Source organism: Oncorhynchus mykiss, chromosome 15 (assembly GCF_013265735.2).
Source record: "Oncorhynchus mykiss isolate Arlee chromosome 15, USDA_OmykA_1.1, whole genome shotgun sequence".
NCBI classification, from domain to species: Eukaryota; Metazoa; Chordata; class Actinopteri; order Salmoniformes; family Salmonidae; genus Oncorhynchus; species Oncorhynchus mykiss.
In genome coordinates this window covers 31,235,529-31,254,820 of record NC_048579.1, presented here as the reverse complement: position 1 = coordinate 31,254,820, position 19,292 = coordinate 31,235,529, and the positions used below count along the sequence as shown (strand labels likewise).

General features: G+C 41.5%; 1 protein-coding gene across 3 annotated transcripts in view; it reads left to right on the top strand.

Annotated features, from left to right (window-relative positions):
• esyt2b (extended synaptotagmin-like protein 2b) overlaps positions 1 to 17,208 on the top strand; it is a 49,565-nt gene extending 32,357 nt beyond the window's left edge. Inside the window, exons 13-23 of one of the 3 annotated variants that reach the window (XM_021563061.2) lie at positions 25 to 120; positions 1,883 to 1,945; positions 4,112 to 4,186; positions 4,338 to 4,424; positions 7,422 to 7,571; positions 13,127 to 13,509; positions 13,625 to 13,723; positions 14,370 to 14,501; positions 14,751 to 14,856; positions 15,468 to 15,517; positions 15,948 to 17,208. In XM_021563061.2, coding sequence (XP_021418736.1) covers positions 25 to 120; positions 1,883 to 1,945; positions 4,112 to 4,186; positions 4,338 to 4,424; positions 7,422 to 7,571; positions 13,127 to 13,509; positions 13,625 to 13,723; positions 14,370 to 14,501; positions 14,751 to 14,856; positions 15,468 to 15,517; positions 15,948 to 15,993 — 1,287 coding nt within the window. In that variant the 3' untranslated portion in view covers positions 15,994 to 17,208. Of the gene's footprint in view, positions 1 to 24; positions 121 to 831; positions 934 to 1,882; positions 1,946 to 4,111; positions 4,187 to 4,337; positions 4,425 to 7,421; positions 7,572 to 13,126; positions 13,510 to 13,624; positions 13,724 to 14,369; positions 14,502 to 14,750; positions 14,857 to 15,467; positions 15,518 to 15,947 lie in introns of all 3 variants that reach the window. The other 2 variants (XM_021563060.2, XM_021563063.2) reach the window with 2 other exon arrangements.
• Positions 17,209 to 19,292: the final 2,084 nt, after the last annotated feature.

Here is a 19,292-nt window from a genome sequence, read left to right as displayed (position 1 = left end):
CGCCTGTCTCTCCTATCCAATCAGGTGTTGAGGAGCGTGCGAGCTGACAGAAGCCTGGCCAATGATGGACTCTCGTCTGCTCTCCTGGTGGTGTACTTGGACTCGGCAAAGAACCTGCCGGTGAGTGGAGCTGGATGACAGGACTGTTCGGTTAAAGTGGTTTAGGGTTGAAGGAGTGTTCTGGTGGTGGAGAGAGGCACAAAATGATTGAATTGCTGCAAGTTAAAGCTAATTACAGGACGGTTGATTTGGCATACTGTACATGATTACATTTACTGTAGAATGATTTGAATTGTTCCCATGCCATACACATTCCTGTGAATGTAAACAAATGTTGGCCTATGACATGATGTGAATAAGGACACAGAGAACAATGTAATATATTTCTGGACATATTCTACTCCGCCCAAGGGAGCTATTGTGAATCACGCCAAATTGAACTTGAAAATAATGTTTCCGAAATATTTTTAACGCAGCTCAGAAAGCCTTTTCAGTTACACATTTTCACGTGTAGTTGTGCAAACATCGCACTGAAGTTCAGTCCACATGCCATAGTTGACTGTTTTCATCTCGACCCCTGTCTATCTGGTCTTCCACGCATTTAACGTGACATGAGCACCTCAATGGATTCATCTGTGTATCTGTCTGTTGAAACTCCTTTTTTTGTCTCCTTCTCCAACACTGTCGTTTACCTTTGACCTTAACCCACAGATATGGGTCAATATCAGCCCAAGACAGTCAACTCCTTAATGAGCCTGTCAGTCTTAGCCTCTTTAGCATCTTAGCCATATTTTATTTAACTTCTTCTCTCCCTGTTCTTTCCCTATAAAGAGCGTCTTTACAGGGAGCTTTGGGTGTGGAAACTTAAAAGAGAGGAGAGCATCTGGCCTAGTATTTTGTGAGAACAATACCTCAATGTATAGAACCTTATTTGTGAGTCCTCCGGTACTCTGCATCCTAGAATTAGCATTAGTAGTGTGTGGTGGGGTTGAACCGTAACAGACTATCTCTGGTGCAGGGCGTCGTTCGGCTGCGCTCTTACTATCACTAAGGTAGTGGAAGCGTAGCCGAATGACGCCCCGGACCAGAGCTAAGTAACAGACCTACTGCAGTGAGTCTTGTACCATAAAGCATGTCGATTGACTCTGCTGCATGGTTCTAAATCCAATAATATAATTATACAATTTTCGATAGCGGGTAGATCATGAATATTTTTTATCTTATAGACTAAATAATAATTCCAATAACTCAGGATAGAGGATAGTGCTTCATCTTTTATCCAACAACAAGGTGCAAGCAGGGACAATATGGTTTCCAAGAACTATTGATTTGAAGGTCTCAGGGTATTTGATTGAGGGGGCTATTTGTGGCGCATTACTTTAAGGATGTGTTGACGGCTGTTGCTTTTAGTGTCTGTCTAGTGGACAGTTAAGTCTAAGTCAGAGAATATTGAAATACTGTCAGATCTCTTATTAGCTTGAGCTAAACAACATCCCCCATCACAAGGTCCTCCCAGCAATTCATTCTATAGCTTCTCCCGAATAGAATAATATTTTCATTCACCGTACAGCTTTTCTTTTATTCTGCCTTCTCCATTCGTTGTAATGTCTGCTTTGTTCTCTATTGTTCATAGATGGACCTTTTTTTTATTTGTATCTTGGACAATCCTCTTGCTTTGTTTCCTTTCCTTTTCCATTCTCTCTGGATTGTTGTGGTTTTCATACCACTTTAAGACAACCTAATCTAGCTCTGGTCCAGCCCGTCGTTCGGCTACATGCTCACAAGCGACATCCTGGACCAAAGCTAAACCTAATCGTACTCCGTCCCCTCGTCCTACTAACTCCGGATGTGATTTTTCTCCCTCCCCCCCTTTGGATTAAAGAGCGACCGGTTTAATTTCAACCATGACGTGTTGAAACAAGCCTCTGTCTATAAATCCCTGAAGGTAAAGTAAGGAAGTGGGTTGATGCATGCCATGCACAGATAGCACACATAGACAGCTTATGATGGTCTCAGTCTGTGCCCGTCCTTACTTTGTGCTATCCAAATTGACTTTGATTATTTTGCTCGTTTATGGTAAACACATTGTTTATTCATTGTGAGTAATTGTTCATTCACGCTTGGAGATGGGTGATCACTCTGTCTATGTCTGTCTGTACTCTTTTTATCGCTTCAAGCATCAAATTATAGCATTTAATTTACTGCACACTATGAGAACTGGATTTTTCACATACCTGGACCCTTACAAACCAGGGGCCGTATGCATCGAGCATCTCAAGAGTATTAGACTGCTGATCCAGGTCCCTCTGTCATGTAATCTTATTCATAGTGATCTTAAATGCAAAATCAGAGCTCCTACTCTGAGACGCTTGATACAAAATGGCCACAGATGTTTAATGACATGCACTATAATGTTCATCAAAGCTCAAAACATGGTCATTTGGTAGATGAAGAAAGAGGGAGAGATAGAACTAGAGGGGGACGAGAAATCAAAACCTCACTCACCCTCTACACTCAAAAATATGCTGGGTTAAAAATAACCCAATTTGGGTAAATATTGGACAGAACACACGTTGGGTTATTTTGACCCAACCAGTTGACCCAACTAATTTGATTTTGAGGTTATTGATGCTGGGTTATTGAGCTATGACCCTGCCAGATCAGAAGACTGGATGCGTGGCTTAGTAGGTTGTGGCTTTCAGATAGTTATTTTTGGCCACCCGTGCAGGTATACGTAATTATGTTCTGTTGTATTGTCATCATATGTTAAGGTTGCGTACACTTTTGTAGCTTTTATGGGGTTTACACAAGAGTATGAGTTCCTCAAGTGCCTAAGCATATCCCAATGTTGGGAGAGTTACCACTTTGTTCTAATGTTTAAGTAATAATGTTATTACATTTATATTTAAAGAAGACATGGCCTGGGGGTGAGCTTCCAGATAATTATTTTTGGCCACCCATGAAAGTAAAGGTAATTCTTGTTCATGTTGAGTTTGTACATTGCAAATCAACATTTTCCTTCAATATTTTTGCACATTACATATATTAATATGAATTTAACAAAAATGTTTTTAAATATTATAACAAAGTGGTAACTATATCAACATGGGAATATGCGTGGCCAGTTGAAAAACTCTATAAACCTCATTAAAGCTACAAAAGTGTCATTGCTCAATCTTAACATGTGATGGCAATACAATAGAACAGATTAACCTGAATGACATTTACTATCACGAGTGACCAAAAATAACTATAATAAAGCCATGCCCCTACTAACCCCTACTAAGCCCCTACTAAGCCACACCTCCAGTCTTCAAAGAAATTTGAAATATCCCAAAATGTGTTCTGTCCACGATTTATCCAGCGCTGAGTTGTTTTTTACCCAGCTTTTTTTAGAGTGTGCACATTTTAATATAGAGCTATACAATATACAATAATTTGTCCTGAATGGAAATCTGCATTTAACCATTCCTTTTGACTTCTGACTAAAAACATATTCTGGCATGTGATAGTTTGGGGTTGTGTCTCTCTCAGGCTGTTTTATAAGTCAATCTTTTTTTATCAGACTAAAGCCATTTCCAAGAGGTAGGGATGCACTTAAGTTTGGTAACTTTAGACTCATACACTGGATGTGTCCAAAATGGCACCCTATTACCTATATAGTGCATTACGTTTAACCAGAGCCTACGGTATGGGCCTTCCTCAAAAGTAGTGCACTACACAGGAAATATGGTGGCATTTGGGAAACACACATTGTTATATGCACAAGGTATAAACCGATTGCCAACAGTGAAAGTTCTTGGATTTCAAAGCTGAGAAGGAGCTTGAAATCAGAATGAAGAATTAAGACCAAGGTTGACCATTTCCTAGCTACTGTGCATTTCCCCCCCAAAAAAATATAAATAAGGAATAGGGAACCATTTGGTATGCAGCCTAAATGATATTCTCTTTTATCTCAGGATAGAAACTTCTACCCATTTTATCAGTGATTTTCTACTGTATAATAACTTTGTTACTACAATTAGCTGAAGAATAACAATGTTTTCAGTGTGTGTTTATGTCTTAGTAACACTCGTTCAGAGCCAACTCTTTTCCTGGTCATCTCTCACAGTCCGGCAAGAAAACGAGCAGTGAACCAAGTCCTTATGTCTATTTCACAGTTGGGAACAAATCATTTGAGAGTAAGGTAAGAAACTACTGTGGGCATGGTTTCTGTAGATAATTGGAAATGATAATTGAAAACCTCATATTTCTCTTACACTTTGATGAATGTTTTAAATAAATACAGTTATTCTATTCTATTTCATTGTATTCTATTCTATATGTGTTGTCTTCAGATCCGCTATAAGACCAATGAGCCAATGTGGGAGGAAGCCTTCTCCTTCCTTGTCCATAACCCCAGGAGGCAGGAGCTGGAAGTGGAGGTACTGTCCCACACCTTAGTTAACAACTATGTACTGTACATTTACATTTATTTTTCACCATACCACAACTGGTAGGTGATCTACAGTGCATTTGGAAAGTATTCAGGCCACTTGGCTTTTTCCACATTCTGTTACGTTTCATCCTTATTCTAGAATTGATTTTTTTAAATATATATATATATATATATCTTCTCATTAATCTACACACAATACCCCATAATGACAAAGCAAAAACAGGTTTTTAGACATTTTTGCTAATTTATTGGAACCCCCCCAGACCCTTTACACACTACTTTGTTGAAGCAGCTTTGGGAGCAATTACAGCCTCGAGTCTTCTTGGGTATGACGCTACAAGCTTGGCACGCCTGTATTTTGGGAGTTTCTCCCATTCTTCTCTGCAGAACCTCTCACGCTCTGTCAGGTTGGATGGGGAGCATCGCTGCACAGCTATTTTCAGGTCTCTCCAGAGATGTTCGATAGGGTTCAAGTCCGGGCTCTGGCTGGGACACTCAAGGACATTCAGAGACTTGTCCCGATGCCACTCCTGCGTTGTCTTGGCTGTGTGCTTAGGGTCGTTGTCCTGTTGGAAGGTGAACCTTCGCCCCAGTCTTAGGCCCTGAGTACTCTGAAGCAGGTTTTCATCAAGAATCTCTGTACTTTGCTCCGTTCATCTTTCCCTAGATCCTGACTAGTCTCCCAGTCCCTGCTGCTGAAAAACATTCCCACAGCGTGATACTGCCACCACAATGGTTCACATCTCCGCACGTCCGACCACTCTTGTTTAAAAGGAGGGTGGATCGGTCAATCATATCATTCCAATTTTCATTCTAAAACCAGAAGGGCGGCCATTTTTTATGAGTAAAAACATACCGTTCGCAATGTGTCACGCCCTGACCTTAGTTATCTTTGTTTTCTTTCTTATTTTGGTTAGGTCAGGGTGTGACGAGGGTTTATGTTTATGGGTTTTTTCCAGTCTAGGTGTTTTTATGTCTATGGTTGCCTAGATTGGTTCTCAATCAGAGGCAGCTGTTTATCGTTGTCTCTGATTGGGGACCATATTTAGGTAGCCATATGCCTTGGATAGTTTGTGGGTTATTATTCTATGTTTAGCTGCCTGTCTGCACTTCTCATATCAGCTTCATGGTTCGTTTTGTTATTTTGTTCTCACTACTACTGCTATCAGAAGAAACCTTTGTTTCTTTTATATCATCTCAAATGTAACTATTTCTCGAGCTTATTCAAACCCCTGGAATGTCTCCTACAACTGTATAGGAATCAATGAATGCTTATCTAAGGGGCCAAATTATTTCGTACAGCGCAACATTAAGGAAGTGCAACATTCAACGCCTAGGGAGAACTTACAAATAAAATCTTGGATTTTAATATGACATATTCAACCTCTTCATTTGCAGATTTCCTGAAACAACGTTTAACACTTCAGACAGAGTTTTTTTTTCTTCTTTCAACTCGACAGGCTGAAAATGTAGTTAGTAAATCTTGATACGAAAATGACGAACATGAAGAGAAATCAGGGAAAATGCTAGCACACCAGAACCGCAAATCAAACCATACCTGAGACAACTGACGAGCTGGGTAACAAATGTAATTGATAGTTCAGAGGTCAATTCATGCTTTCATAACTTTTGCTCACAATTATACACTTCGGAAATCGGCTGGTAATGCTAACTTTTCAACTTCTGACCCATTTACTAAAGAACCATTGCATTCTCTCCATCATTATTTGACCGGGTGTTTCCTATCTGGTCCGGAAAAGGGATCTCCGCACTGAACGACTTGTACATTGATTTGGATTTTGTATCTTTTGAACAGTGAGTACAAAAGTTAAATATTGCTCGATCCCATTTCTTTAGATACTGCATTTGCGTAGTTTTGTATCTTCATACTCTCATACTTCCCATCACGCCCAGCTACTTCCCTTCTAGATTCTATTTTTGAAGTGAACCCTTATATCAAAGGAGGTATAAGCTTGATCTATACGTTATTATACTCGCACAATCTGGATTCCCTGCACTCTCTTAAGAACCAATGGGAAGAGGATTTAGGTGAACAACTTTGAGACTAAATTTGGCAGAGTATGCTTCAGAGAATACATTCTTCATCTATATGTTTAAGACATGCTGTAACTCAATTTAAAATAGTTTTGTCGGCTGCATTGCGGCAGGGTAGCCTAGTGGTTAGAGCGTTGGACTAGTAACTGAAAGGTTTCAAGTTCAAATCCCCGAGCTGACAAAGTACAAAATCTGTCTTTCTGCCTGCCCCTGAACAGGCAGTTAACCCCACTGTTCCTAGGCTGTCATTGAAAATATGAATTTGTTCTTAACTGACTTGCCTTGTTAAATAAAGGTCAAATCAAAAAATTGCACGAAGGCAAAATTGTCCAATAGACTAGAAATAGATCCCACTTGTGACTGATGTTAGCAGGCTCCTGCTACTTTATTACACCATTTTTGGACATGCCCGAAATGGACAGATTTCTGGACATCACTTTTTGAGACGTTTTCTTAGATACTGGAGAGACCCATAGAACCTTCTGCCTTTATTGCATTATTCGGAGTGGCACCACAGGAGGCCCCTCTAAACAGTTATACCCGGCAACATGCTGGCATTTACTACTTTTCTAGCTAGATATCTTATACTATTTAAGTGGAAGGATCGGTTTCCTCCTCCCTTTTAATCATTGGATAAAGGAAGTTACGCAACATCTCAAGCCAGAGAAAGTACACTACTCCGTTAGGGGATCTGCAATTACATTTTATAATATCTGGCAACCTTTCCTATCCTTTGTAGAAGACATGGAGAGTATGTGGCAAAATGTGGAAAAAGTCAACGGGTCTGAATACACTGTATTTCTATACACTATGTACTTTAGACATATTTGATGTTTTTTGGATGGGTCAAACATTGAGTTTACAGCAAGTGTATGTGAATTATAGGATATCTAATATGTTAACCCTTTGTTGGACTGTCTATGCCCAGGTGAAGGATGACAAGCACAAGTGCACCCTGGGAAATCTTACAGTCCCCTTGAGTGGTCTGTTGGAGGAGGAAGACATGACGTTTACTCAGCAGTTTTCCCTGAGGAACTCTGGACCCAGCTCCACACTCAAACTCAAGTTGGCTCTCAGGGTAAGGATATTTATAGCTGCCTCCCAAATGGCACGCTATTCCCTATGTACAGTTGAAGTCGGAAGATTACATACACTTAGGTTTTAGTCATTAAAACTCGTTTTTCAACCACTCCACAAATGTCTTGTTAACAAACTATAGTTTTGGCAAGTCGGTTAGGACATCTACTTTGTGCAAGACACAAGTAATTTTACTAACAATTGTTTGCAGACAGATTATTTCACTTATAATTCACTGTATCACAATTCCAGTGGGTCAGAAGTTTACATACACTAAATTGACTGTGCCTTTAAACAGCTTGGAAAATTCCAGAAAATTATGTCATGGCTTTAGAAGCTTCTGATTGACTCAAATTATGTCAATTAGCCTATTGGAGGTGTACCTGTGGATGTATTTCAAGGCCTACCTTCAAACTCAGTGCCTCTTTGCTTGACATCATTGGAAAATCAAAAGAAATCAGCCAAGACCTCAGAAAATCTTTTTAGACATCCACAAGTCTGGTTCATCCTTGGGAGCAATTTCCAAATACCTGAATGTACCACGTTCATCTGTACAAACAACAGTACGCAAGTATAAACACCATAGGACCACGCAGCCGGCATACCGCTCAGGAAGGAGACGTGTTCTTTCTCCTAGAGATGAATGTACTTTGGTGCGAAAAGTGCAAATCAATCCCAGAACAACAGCAAAGGACATTGTGAAGATGCTGGCGGAAACAGGTACAAATGTATCTATATCCACAGTAAAACGAGTCCAATATCAACATAACCTGAAAGCCCTCTCAGCAAGGAAGAAGCCACTGCTCTAAAACCGCCATAAAATAGCCAGACTACGGTTTGCAAATGCACATGGGGACAAATATCATACTTTTTGGAGAAATGTCCTCTGGTCTGATGAAACAAAGTATAGAACTGTTTGGCCATAATGCCCATCGTTATGTTTGGAGGAAAAAGGGGAGGCTTGCAAGCCGAAGAACACCATCCCAACCGTGAAGCGTGGGGGTGGCAGCATCATGTTGTGGGGGTGCTTTGCTGCAGGAGGGACTGGTGCACGTCACAAAATAGATGGCATCAGGAGGATTGAAAATTATGTGGATATATTGAAGCAACATTTCAAGACATTAGTCAGGAAGTTAAAGCTTGGTCTCAAATGGGTCTTCCAAATGGACAATGACCCCAAGTATACTTCAAAGTTGTGGCAAAATGGTTTAAGGACAACAAAGTCAAGGTATTGGAGTGCCATCACAAAGCCCTGAGCTCAATCCCCTAGACAATTTGTGGGCAGAACTGAAAAAGCATGTGCGAGCAAGGAGGCCTACAAACATGACTCAGTTACACCAGCTCTGTCAGGAGGAATGGGCCAAAATTCACCCAACTTATTGTGGGAAACTTGTGGAAGGCTACCAGAAACGTTTGACCCAAGTTAAACAATTTAAAGGCAATGCTACCCAATACTAATTGAGTGTATGTAAACTTCTGACCCACTGGGAATGTGATGAAATAAATAATTCTCTCCTATTATTCTGACATTTCACATTCTTAAAATAAAGTGGTGATCCTAACTGACATAAGACAGGGAATTTTTACTAGGATTAAATGTCAGGAATTGTGAAAAACTGAGTTTAAATGTATTTGGCTAAGGTCTATGCAAACCTCCGACTTCAACTGTAAATAACTACTGTACTTTTATACCAGGGCCCGTAGAGCTCAACGTTTTAGGGAATAGGGTGTCATTTGAGATACAACCATAATAGACCTGCTGTCTATTTTAAAAAGTTACCATTGATATGTGTCAATAGAACTTCCCATCACAATGTACACTGTGAAGGGGTTACTGTGAATTTGACAGCTTACAGGCAGCTTGGTGGCAAGTAAAATTCTGTATTTCATATTGCAGTACAACTACTGTAACATAAATACAGTATCAAAGCAAGTACTGTGTAATGACACAGAGTACAATACCATAAAGTTTGAATGAATGGATGGATCAATTCATTAATTCATTGAGGGGAGAGGTTTGTATTTCACAGTATTTTACTGTATTTACAAGGGATTGGTGCAAGCAGGTTGGCTGCTAGGTAAAGTGTTTACACATTACAGTAGTGATGTTAGGTTTGATATCGGAGCCCCAAGGCATGCGTCAAAATCGCTAAGCAGTGTACTTCAAATCAGTGCGCCGATGCCTGTATCACTTTATCAGAAGCATATGATCAATGAAGTCCGAAGCTTTGTTGATCAACCCCCTGATTGGTTTGGTATTCGTTTCGGTAGAAGACAAATAGGCTACGCTGCGCATGCGGTATGGCATGTGGGACCTCATCTATAATAATTTGGCTGCTCTAAATTATTTTGACCAGCAGGTGCCACTAATGTACACTGTGTTGAACAAAGCCTTGGGTAATAAACCTATTTTCAACACAATTTGCTGGAAATCCTAAATGCTTCAATCAATCAAATGTATTTATTAAGCCCTTTTTACATCAGCAGATGTTACAAAATGCTTATACAGAAACCCAGCCTAAAACCCCAAAGAGAAAACAATGCAGATGTAGAAGCATGGTGGCTAGGAAAAACTCCCTAGAATGGTAGGAACCTAGGAAGAAACCTAGAGAGTCCTCTTCTGGCTGTGCCCGGTGGAGATTATAAGAGTATATGACCATTAAGGCCAGATCGTTCTTCAAGATGTTCAAACTTTCATAGATGACCAACAGGGTCAAATAATAATCACAGTGGTTATAGAGGGTGCAACAGGTCAGCAGTAAATGTCAATTTTCTTGCTTTTCATAGCCAAGCATTCAGAGAGAGAGAGATGGGAGAATTAGATGGAGCATACTTAAGATTACACAGGACACTAGATAAGGCAGGAGAATTACACCAGATAGGACACACCCTAGTCCCCTGTCACATAGACTATTGCTGCATAGATACTGGAGATTGAAACAGGGGGGTCAGGGGACAGGAAGATCACGTCAGTGACTCAACCCACTCAAGTTCAATATAGCGGAAAAAAGCCTGGCACGATATGATACACCCCTCCTAGGGACGGCATGCGAGAGCACTATAGCAAACCAATGCCTCAGCCCCGTAATAGGGTCAGAGGCAAAGAATCCCAGTGGAGAGAGGGAAGCCGGCCAGGCAGAGACAGCAAGAGGCGTTCGTCACTCCAGTGCCTTGCCATTCACCTTCGCACCCCTGGGCCAGACAACACTCAATCATAGAACCTACTGAAGAGTCTTCAGTAAATACGAGACCAAGTCTGCGTCTCTCTCTGGATTGGCAGACAATTCCATAGAAATAGAACTCTATTGGAGAAAGCCCTGCTTCCAGCTGTTTGCTTCTAGGAACAATATGGAGGTATGCGTCTTGTGACCAAAGTGTATGTGTAGGTATCTACAGCAGTACCAAATTGGAGAGTTAGGTAGGAGCAAATCCATATAATGCTTTATAGGTTTTCAGTTAAAACCTTGAAATCAGCCCTAGCCTTAACAGGAAGCCAGAGGCTAGCACTTGAGTATTATGATATTTTTGGGTGGTTCTTGTCAAGATTCTAGCAGCTGTATTTAGCAGTATCTGATGTGTATTTAGTGCTTTGTCCGGTAGCCTGTGAGTAGAGCATTGCAGTAGTCTAATCTTGAAGAAACAAAAGCATGTATTAGCTAATGAATTAATTTTTGGACAAAATGTTTCGGATTTTTGCAATGTTACGAAGATGGAAAAAAGCTGCCCTTTAAATATTTTTGATATGTTCGTCAAAAGAGAGATCAGGGTCCAGAGCAGGTCCATCAGTTTTATTTGAGACGACTGTACAACCATCAAGATCAAACTGCAGATCTCTTCATTGCTTGGAACCTAGAACTAACACCTCTGTTTTATCTCAGTTAAAAAATGACCTTACGTCTGAAACACAGGCTTCCAGGGTAGGCAATTTTGGGGCTTAACCATGTTTCTTCGAAATGTACAGCTGTGTGTCATCTGCATAGCAGTGAAAGTTGACATTGTGTTTCCGAATGACATTCCCAAGAGGTAGAATATTGTGCAAACAATAATGGTCCTAAAACGGAAGCTTGCGGAACACCGAAACTTAAAGGACAAACCATCCACAGAAACAAACTGATATATTTCCGACAGATAAGATCTAAACCTGGCAAGAACTTGTCTGTGTAAACCAATTAGGGTTTCCAATTTCTCCAAAAGAATGTGGTGATCGATGGTGTCTAAAGCGACAGGAGCACGAGGAGAGGAGCAGAGCCTTGGTCTGATGCCATGAAAAGGTAATCAACCAACTTCACGAGTGCGATCTCAGTACTATGATGGGGTCTAAAACCAGACTGGAGAGTTTTATATATATTATTTGTCTTCATGAAGGCAGCAAGTTGCTGAGCAGCTTTTTCAGTTTTAAAATTTTCCGGGTCAAGGTTTGGCTTTTACAGGAAAGTCTTTATTTCTGCCACTTTTAGTGAGTTTGGTACACATCCGTTGGATAGGGAGCCATTTCAAATCAAATCAAATTTATTTATATAGCCCTTCGTACATCAGCTGATATCTCAAAGTGCTGTACAGAAACCCAGCCTAAAACCCCAAACAACAAGCAATGCAGGTGTAGAAGCACGGTGGCTAGGAAAAACTCCCTAGAAAGGCCTAAACCTAGGAAGAAACCTAGAGAGGAACCAGGCTATGTGGGGTGGCCAGTCCTCTTCTGGCTGTGCCGGGTGGAGATTATAACAGAACATGGCCAAGATGTTCAGATGTTCATAAATGACCAGCATGGTCCAATAATAATAAGGCAGAACAGTTGAAACTGGAGCAGCAGCACGGCCAGGTGGACTGGGGACAACAAGGAGTCAAACTGACCCTAGCCCCCCGACACAAACTACTGCAGCATAAATACTGGAGGCTGACACAGGAGGGGTCAGGAGACACTGTGGCCCCATCCATTTGTTGTGTTCAACATAGGAGGACCAAGCGCAGGAAGTAGCTATTTTAGTAGTTAGTTAGAATAGGGTCCAATAAGCAGCTGGACTGTTTTTATTCTCCTCAATCAAGTTGGAAAAGTCAGCTGATCGAGCAGCGGTGAAGGCTTTTTGATTTTGCACGATAGTCTTTCCAAGCTAGATGGAAGCTCCAGGTGGAGCTCCATTTCCGTTCCAATTTTCTGGAAGACTTGCTGCCAGTCCAAACGGTTCCCTATACAAATTGATGGGGCACTATAACCACATAGGCATTCAATTGGTATAGCGTTCTCAATCACGGGTGCAACAAATCTATCAATCTTCAAAATATGTTAATGAGCCAGAAACAACAATACCTGGCACCCACTAGTGGTCAAAAGTGTTTTTGGCGCTCCAAAGATGGTGGTATTACAGGACCTCTCAAAACACAGCAATACTTTGCCCCGCCCACAACATTTCCCCACAATGCTTTAGAATTGACAGTATGCTGCAGCAAAACGTTTCAGAGTATTTTACTGTAGACCCCCAAATTCCCATATTATTTACAGTTTTCCATTATAGTGTACAGTATTCTTAAGGTACTGTGCTCTGCTCATCTGTGTTGTAGGTTCTGTGCCTGGAGAAGCAGACAAGTGCATCGGACCAGCTCTCCTCTGTCCAGGTGAGGAAAGCCAGCGAGGTCAAACCCACCGTCCCCTCTCAGAGACTCTCCGCATCGGAGTCGCCGCTCCCCCCAGCCTACACCACCCCAACACCACCCATGGAGGCCTCCACCCACTCCCTCCATCGCAGGGAGGAGCGAAAGGAGGAGCCGTACGGAGGCAGCCCCATCAGGAGCACCTCTATCAGGAGCACTTCCAACCTGAGCACCACCATATCCAACTCACAGAAACACCTGCCCCATAAGGACTCCATGGCCAGCCTGGCCTCGGACATCTCCCTACCCTTCGCCACCCAAGAGCTGCAGCAGAGGCTCAGGCAGCTGCAGAAGTAAATCCCACACACACACTCACGTGCACATACATGCACACACAAACACACACACACATAATCACTATCATGAGGTGAAGTCAAATCCATAATCTGTGCTGTGTTGCATTTTCAGTGGGTCTGCCCCTAGTCCGTACCCCCTGGGGGAGATCCAGCTGACTGTCCGCCACAGCTCCCAGAGGAACAAGCTCATCGTGGTGGTGCACGCCTGTCGGTCAGTGGCCTCATGTATCACACTAGACTAGCCAAATATACTGTATAGGTCAGGTTCCTGGACACAGATTATGCCTTGTCCTAGACCTCCCGAGTGGAGCAGCGGTCTAAGGTACTGCATCGCAGTGCTTGAGGTGCCACTACAGACCCGGGTTCGACCCTAGGCTGTGTCATAACCGGCCGTGACGGGGAGTCCCATAGGGCGGTGCACAATTGGCCCAGCGTCTTCTGGGTTAGGGGAGGGTTCGGCCGGGGGGGCTTACTTGGCTCATCGCGCTCTGGCGACTCCTTCGTGCAGCCTGCAGACTGATTCCGGTCGTCAGTTGGATGATGTTTCCTCCGACACATTGGTGCAGCTAGCTTCTGGGTTAAGCGGGCGGGTGTTATGGAGCGTGGTTTGGCGGGTCATGTTTCGGAGGAAGCATGACTCGACCTTCGCATCTCCCGAGCGCGTTGGGGAGTTGCAGCAATGAGCCAATATCGAAAAAGGGGGGAGATTCTCAATTGAAAGTGCCTTAGTCAAAGACTAAGCTTCATTTGTGTCCAGGAAACCGCCCCTTTGTGTTCATTTCAATTACCATGATATCAGGACATACTCTGGTCAGATTTCAATGTGCCTGAATGACCCCTGTACATTTTGCCCTCAGAAACCTCATTGCGTTCACTAAGGATGGATCAGATCCTTTCGTTCGGGTTTACTTGCTCCCTGACAAGAGCCGGACAGGCCGGAGGAAAACCAGCACCATAAAGAAAACCCTGAACCCTGTGTATGATCAAACGTGAGTTCTGACTCGGACGTTCACTGTAGGCCACCTCCATAGAATTACATATAGATCTTTTAAGTAATAGTAATATACTGTATATGATCTCTATGGCCACCTCCTACATTATGCAACTATGTAACCATCGCAAAAATTAATCACATCATGTATTATATTCATTCATCACCCAGTATCACTGCAGTAGGAAATCATCACTCAGAAATAAACAAAGGAGAATCCTAAAGTGTGTGTTTTGTTCATCTGCAGGTTTGAGTTCAGTGTGTCCATGGTGGAGCTGCACAGGAGAACTCTGGACATCGCTGTGAAGAACGGAGGGAGTATACTGTCCAAACACAGAGGACTCCTCGGGAAGGTAAGTGTCTCCTCACAAAAGATAGTCTGTTCCAAATGGCACCCTATTCTAAATCAAGAGTTTACGATTAGTAAAGCTCAAACCAAGTTTACTCACCCACTGGGTCACACAGCTGCGTAAGACAAAGACATGGTTCCACCAGCACAGGTATACATTTAGGTGAATTTTCCTCTTTACACATCTGAACAACCTCAGTTGCTAGACAGAACTTTAGTGATCAGTTCTTCCTCACTTCATCTGACCTGACCCTGGCCCCAAGTTCCACACTCCTCCCCAACGGCTGTCCTGTTATCTTGTACCAGACTGTGGCCCTTCTCCTTCCCATAGGATCCCCGATGTCTAACAATATCATATTCTGACGGAAATCAAATGTTCCACATTCCCTCTCTCCCTCAGTGACACGAATAAGGATGTTTCATATTTTCAAGGTTAGAAGTCAGAATCCATCACTATATAGTGCAATACTTCAGAGCCCTATGAGCGCACTGTTTTGGGAAAAGGGTGCCATTTGGGACACAACATGGTTGTACTTTAAAAATGAAGGACTTTTATTTTCATGATGAATTATCTGATTGTTGTTGACTCTAGCAATGCGACTGTACTTATTGTAGGTGATTGTGGATTTGAGTGGTGAGGATATATCCAAGGGCTGGACACAATGGTAAGATGCTCCTTTACCCAATTTGTATTGTCAGTTCTGTGTTGTATTTGTGTTATCATTTGATACAATTTTGATTTGGTGAAATGAACTAGGTTGTTTGTTGTTTATTCCATGATTACATCTTTGGGTGTGAGACAATTGCTCGAAGAAAAATCATATGTATCTATTATGATACAAATACAATCAAAATCAAATCAAACTTTATTTGTAACATGCCTCCGAATACAACAAGTGTAGACTTTGCCGTGAAATGCTTACTTAAGGGCTTGAAAGTAAGCATTTCACGGTAAGGTCTACACTTGTTGTATTCGGCGCATGTGACAAATAAAGTTTGATTAGATTTGGATTGTATTTGTTAGTCATGTTTTAGTTTCTGCCATTGTCATTTGTCCGCTCCACTGGTGTTTTCACTCCTTGTCTTGTCATGTAGGTATGATCTGACTGAAGATGGCAACCGCAAAACAGTCCAGGCATAGAGAGGTAGAGAATGACACAGGAAGACCGCACCTCCATCATCACAAACACCAATTGACATTCATGGGAACACACTCTGCTTTCACAGTGTTATCGCTTTATCAAAGGGCACATCGTTTTCCTCTTCTTTCGATTTGTTTTGCCATTTAAATTTGTGTGCTTTATCATGTCGACCTGAGTAGAGATACCACTTCAGGTTGACTGTAATATGCTGTTCCTGCACTCTTCAACGACGTCAAAAGTTTCGCAAAATTGTCCTGTTAAAAGCAAAACGTTTATCAGAAAATGTAGGTTCATGCGTCAACAAAAAAAAAAAAGCACATTTTGCTGCCTTTTTTCTAAGTTGTCAATGTTTATACATGTATAACTGGGCTAAAATGGACTAATTAAGATTTGCAGGGATTTCATTTTTATTTGTTACTATTGAAGGAAATGATGTTGAAATCCAATTTTATTTTTTTATTTGACATTGAATGGACTCCATATCTATTGATGAACGAATTCTCATCAAAGGGACAGGTATGGCTACTATGGTAGTTACAAGCCATGAACATGGATGATCAGTTCATTTGTTTGATGTATTTTTGTCATGCAGTGTTATTTGGTCTTTGTTTACTTCCATGTGTTTTCTTCATGCTAATAAACATCAATTACCAGTACAGTGATTCAAAATCCTACCACTGAATGCACATCTAAAAAAGGATGACATTGTTGTTCAGTATATTCTACACTGTATATTTTGAGGGATTCAGTGCAATATAGAATTATGTTGAGAATGGAGGGGTATATGTCAGGGCGGGGATATGTTCTGCTCTGGTGTACGTTTATATCTAAATAGAGATAAGAGTTTGATTTATTGTAATACATCATTTGTAAATTAATAGAGGATAATATATGAATGGTTTCTTACACCAGACGTTATGGTCAGTTTTGAGCAACATTGCGTGAAGTTTTTGTTTTTATCTGTCGAATGATGACAGAATGTGCCCTTGGCTACTCCTGTACGTAAAGCCATACAGTGAACACTGTTTTATCTTGACACACTTCCATGTTGTGCATTACAAACATCTTAAATCCTCTGTCAGTTATCTTTCCTGTGCCTTATTAACATTAAACACCTTCACATTCACAAATGAACATGAAACCTTTTAGCAGCAATAGTTTTCAAGTTTGGAATAAGTATATTCATGGTTTGTTTTGAATAATAAACAGTTGTTTTCTTTAATTAAAAAATAATCTTGTTTTGAGGTGTTGTTGTTGTTGACTGCAATGACTTGACTCCCCGTGAAAAGTTGCCTGGCCCTATATTAATTGTTAGCCTTTGAGGCTGTTAGCCTACTGAATTTACAGTGCATTCGGAAAGTATTCAGACCCCTTGACTTTTTCCACATTTTGTTACGTTACAGCCTTATTCTAAAATGTATTAAATTAAAGTTTTTCCTTATCAATCTACACACAATACCCCATAATGACAAAATGAAAACGGGTTACATTTTTTGGGGAAATACCTTATTTACATAAGGAATCAGACCCTTTGCTATTAGACTCGAAATTTAAGCTCAGGTGCATCCTGTTTCCATTGATCATCCTTGAGATGTTTATACACCTTGATTGGAATCCACCTGTGGTAAATTCAATTGATTGGACATGATTTGGAAAGACACACACCTGTCTATATAAGGTCCCACAGCTGACAGAGCATGTCAGAGCAAAAACCAAGCCATGAGGTCAAAGGAATTGTCTGTAGAGCGCCGAGACAGGATTGTGTCGAGGCACAGATCTGGGGAAGGGTACCAAAAAATGTCTGCAGCATTGAAGGTCCCCAAGAAGTGGACTCCATCATTCTTAAATGGAGGAAGTAAGAAACCACCAAGACTCTTCCTAGAGCTGGCTACCCAGCCAAACTGAGCAGTCAGGGAGAAGGGCCTTGGTCAGGGAGGTGAACAATAACCTGATGGTCTCCTCTGTGGAGATGGGAAAACCTTCCAGAAGGGCAACCATCTCTGCAGCACTCCACCAATCAGGCCTTTGTGGTAAAGTGGCCAGGCAGAAGCCACTCCTCAGTAAAAGGCTCATGACAGCCCGCTTGGAGTTTTCCAAAAGGCACCTAAAGGACCCTCAGACCATGAAAAACAAGATTCTCTGTTCTGCTGAAGCCAAGGTTGAACTCTTTGGCCTGAATGCCAAGTGTCACAACTGGAGGAAATCTGGCACCATCCCTACGGTGAAGCATGGTGGTAGCAGCATCATGCTGTGGGGATGTTTTTCAGTGGCAATTACTGGGAGACTGGTCAGGATCGAGGGAAAGTTGAACAGAGCAAAGTGTAGAGAGATCCTTGATGAAAACCTGCTCCAAAGCGCTCAGGACCTCAGACTGGGGTGAAGGTTCACCTTTCATCAGGACAACGACACTAAGCACACAGCCAAGACAACGCAGCAGTGACTTCGAGACAAGACTCTGAATGTCTTTGAGTGGCCCAGCCAGAGCCCGGACTCGAACCTGATCATCTCTGGAGAGATCTGAAAATAATGTGCAGCGACCCTCCCCATCCAACCTGACAGAGGTTGAGAGGATCTGCTGAGAAGAAGTGAGAGAAACTCCCCAAATACAGGCGTGCCAAGCTTGTAGCGTCATACCCAACCGGTGTCCCCACACATTGACTCTGTACTCGTACCCACTGTTAATTGCCTCACTATTGTTATTTTACTGCTGCTCTTTAATTATTTTTTACTTTTATTTATTTCTTTTTTGGGGTATTTTTCTTAAAACGGCATTGTTGGTTAAGGGCTTGTAAGTAAGCATTTCACTGTAAGGTCTACAGCTGTTGTATTCGGTGTATGTGACAAATACAATTTGATTTGACTTCATGCCGTAATCGCTGCCAAAGGTGCTTCAACAAAGTACTTAAAGGGTCTGAATGCTTATGTAAATGTGATATTTACATGTTTTTATGTTTATAAATGTACAAACATTATGGGGTATTGGGTGTAGATTGGTGAGGGGAAAAAACTATTTAATACATTTTATAACAAGGCTGTAATGTAACAAAATGTGGAAAAAGTGAAGGGGTCTGAATACTTTCCTGGGTGCACTGTAGCTGCTAGTCCTTGTTTTGATGTACGTAAGAGCCATCTAGTGGTTCAGGCACAACTTTAGTTGATATTTTAATTCAGGATTATTTACTTTCCAGTTACTTTACATTAATAGCGTTTAAAATGAACTGATACAAATTTGAGAGACACCACACGCTGTGTGTGTTTACATATGACTTTAAGTTAAAACCACATTTTTAAGAAACTA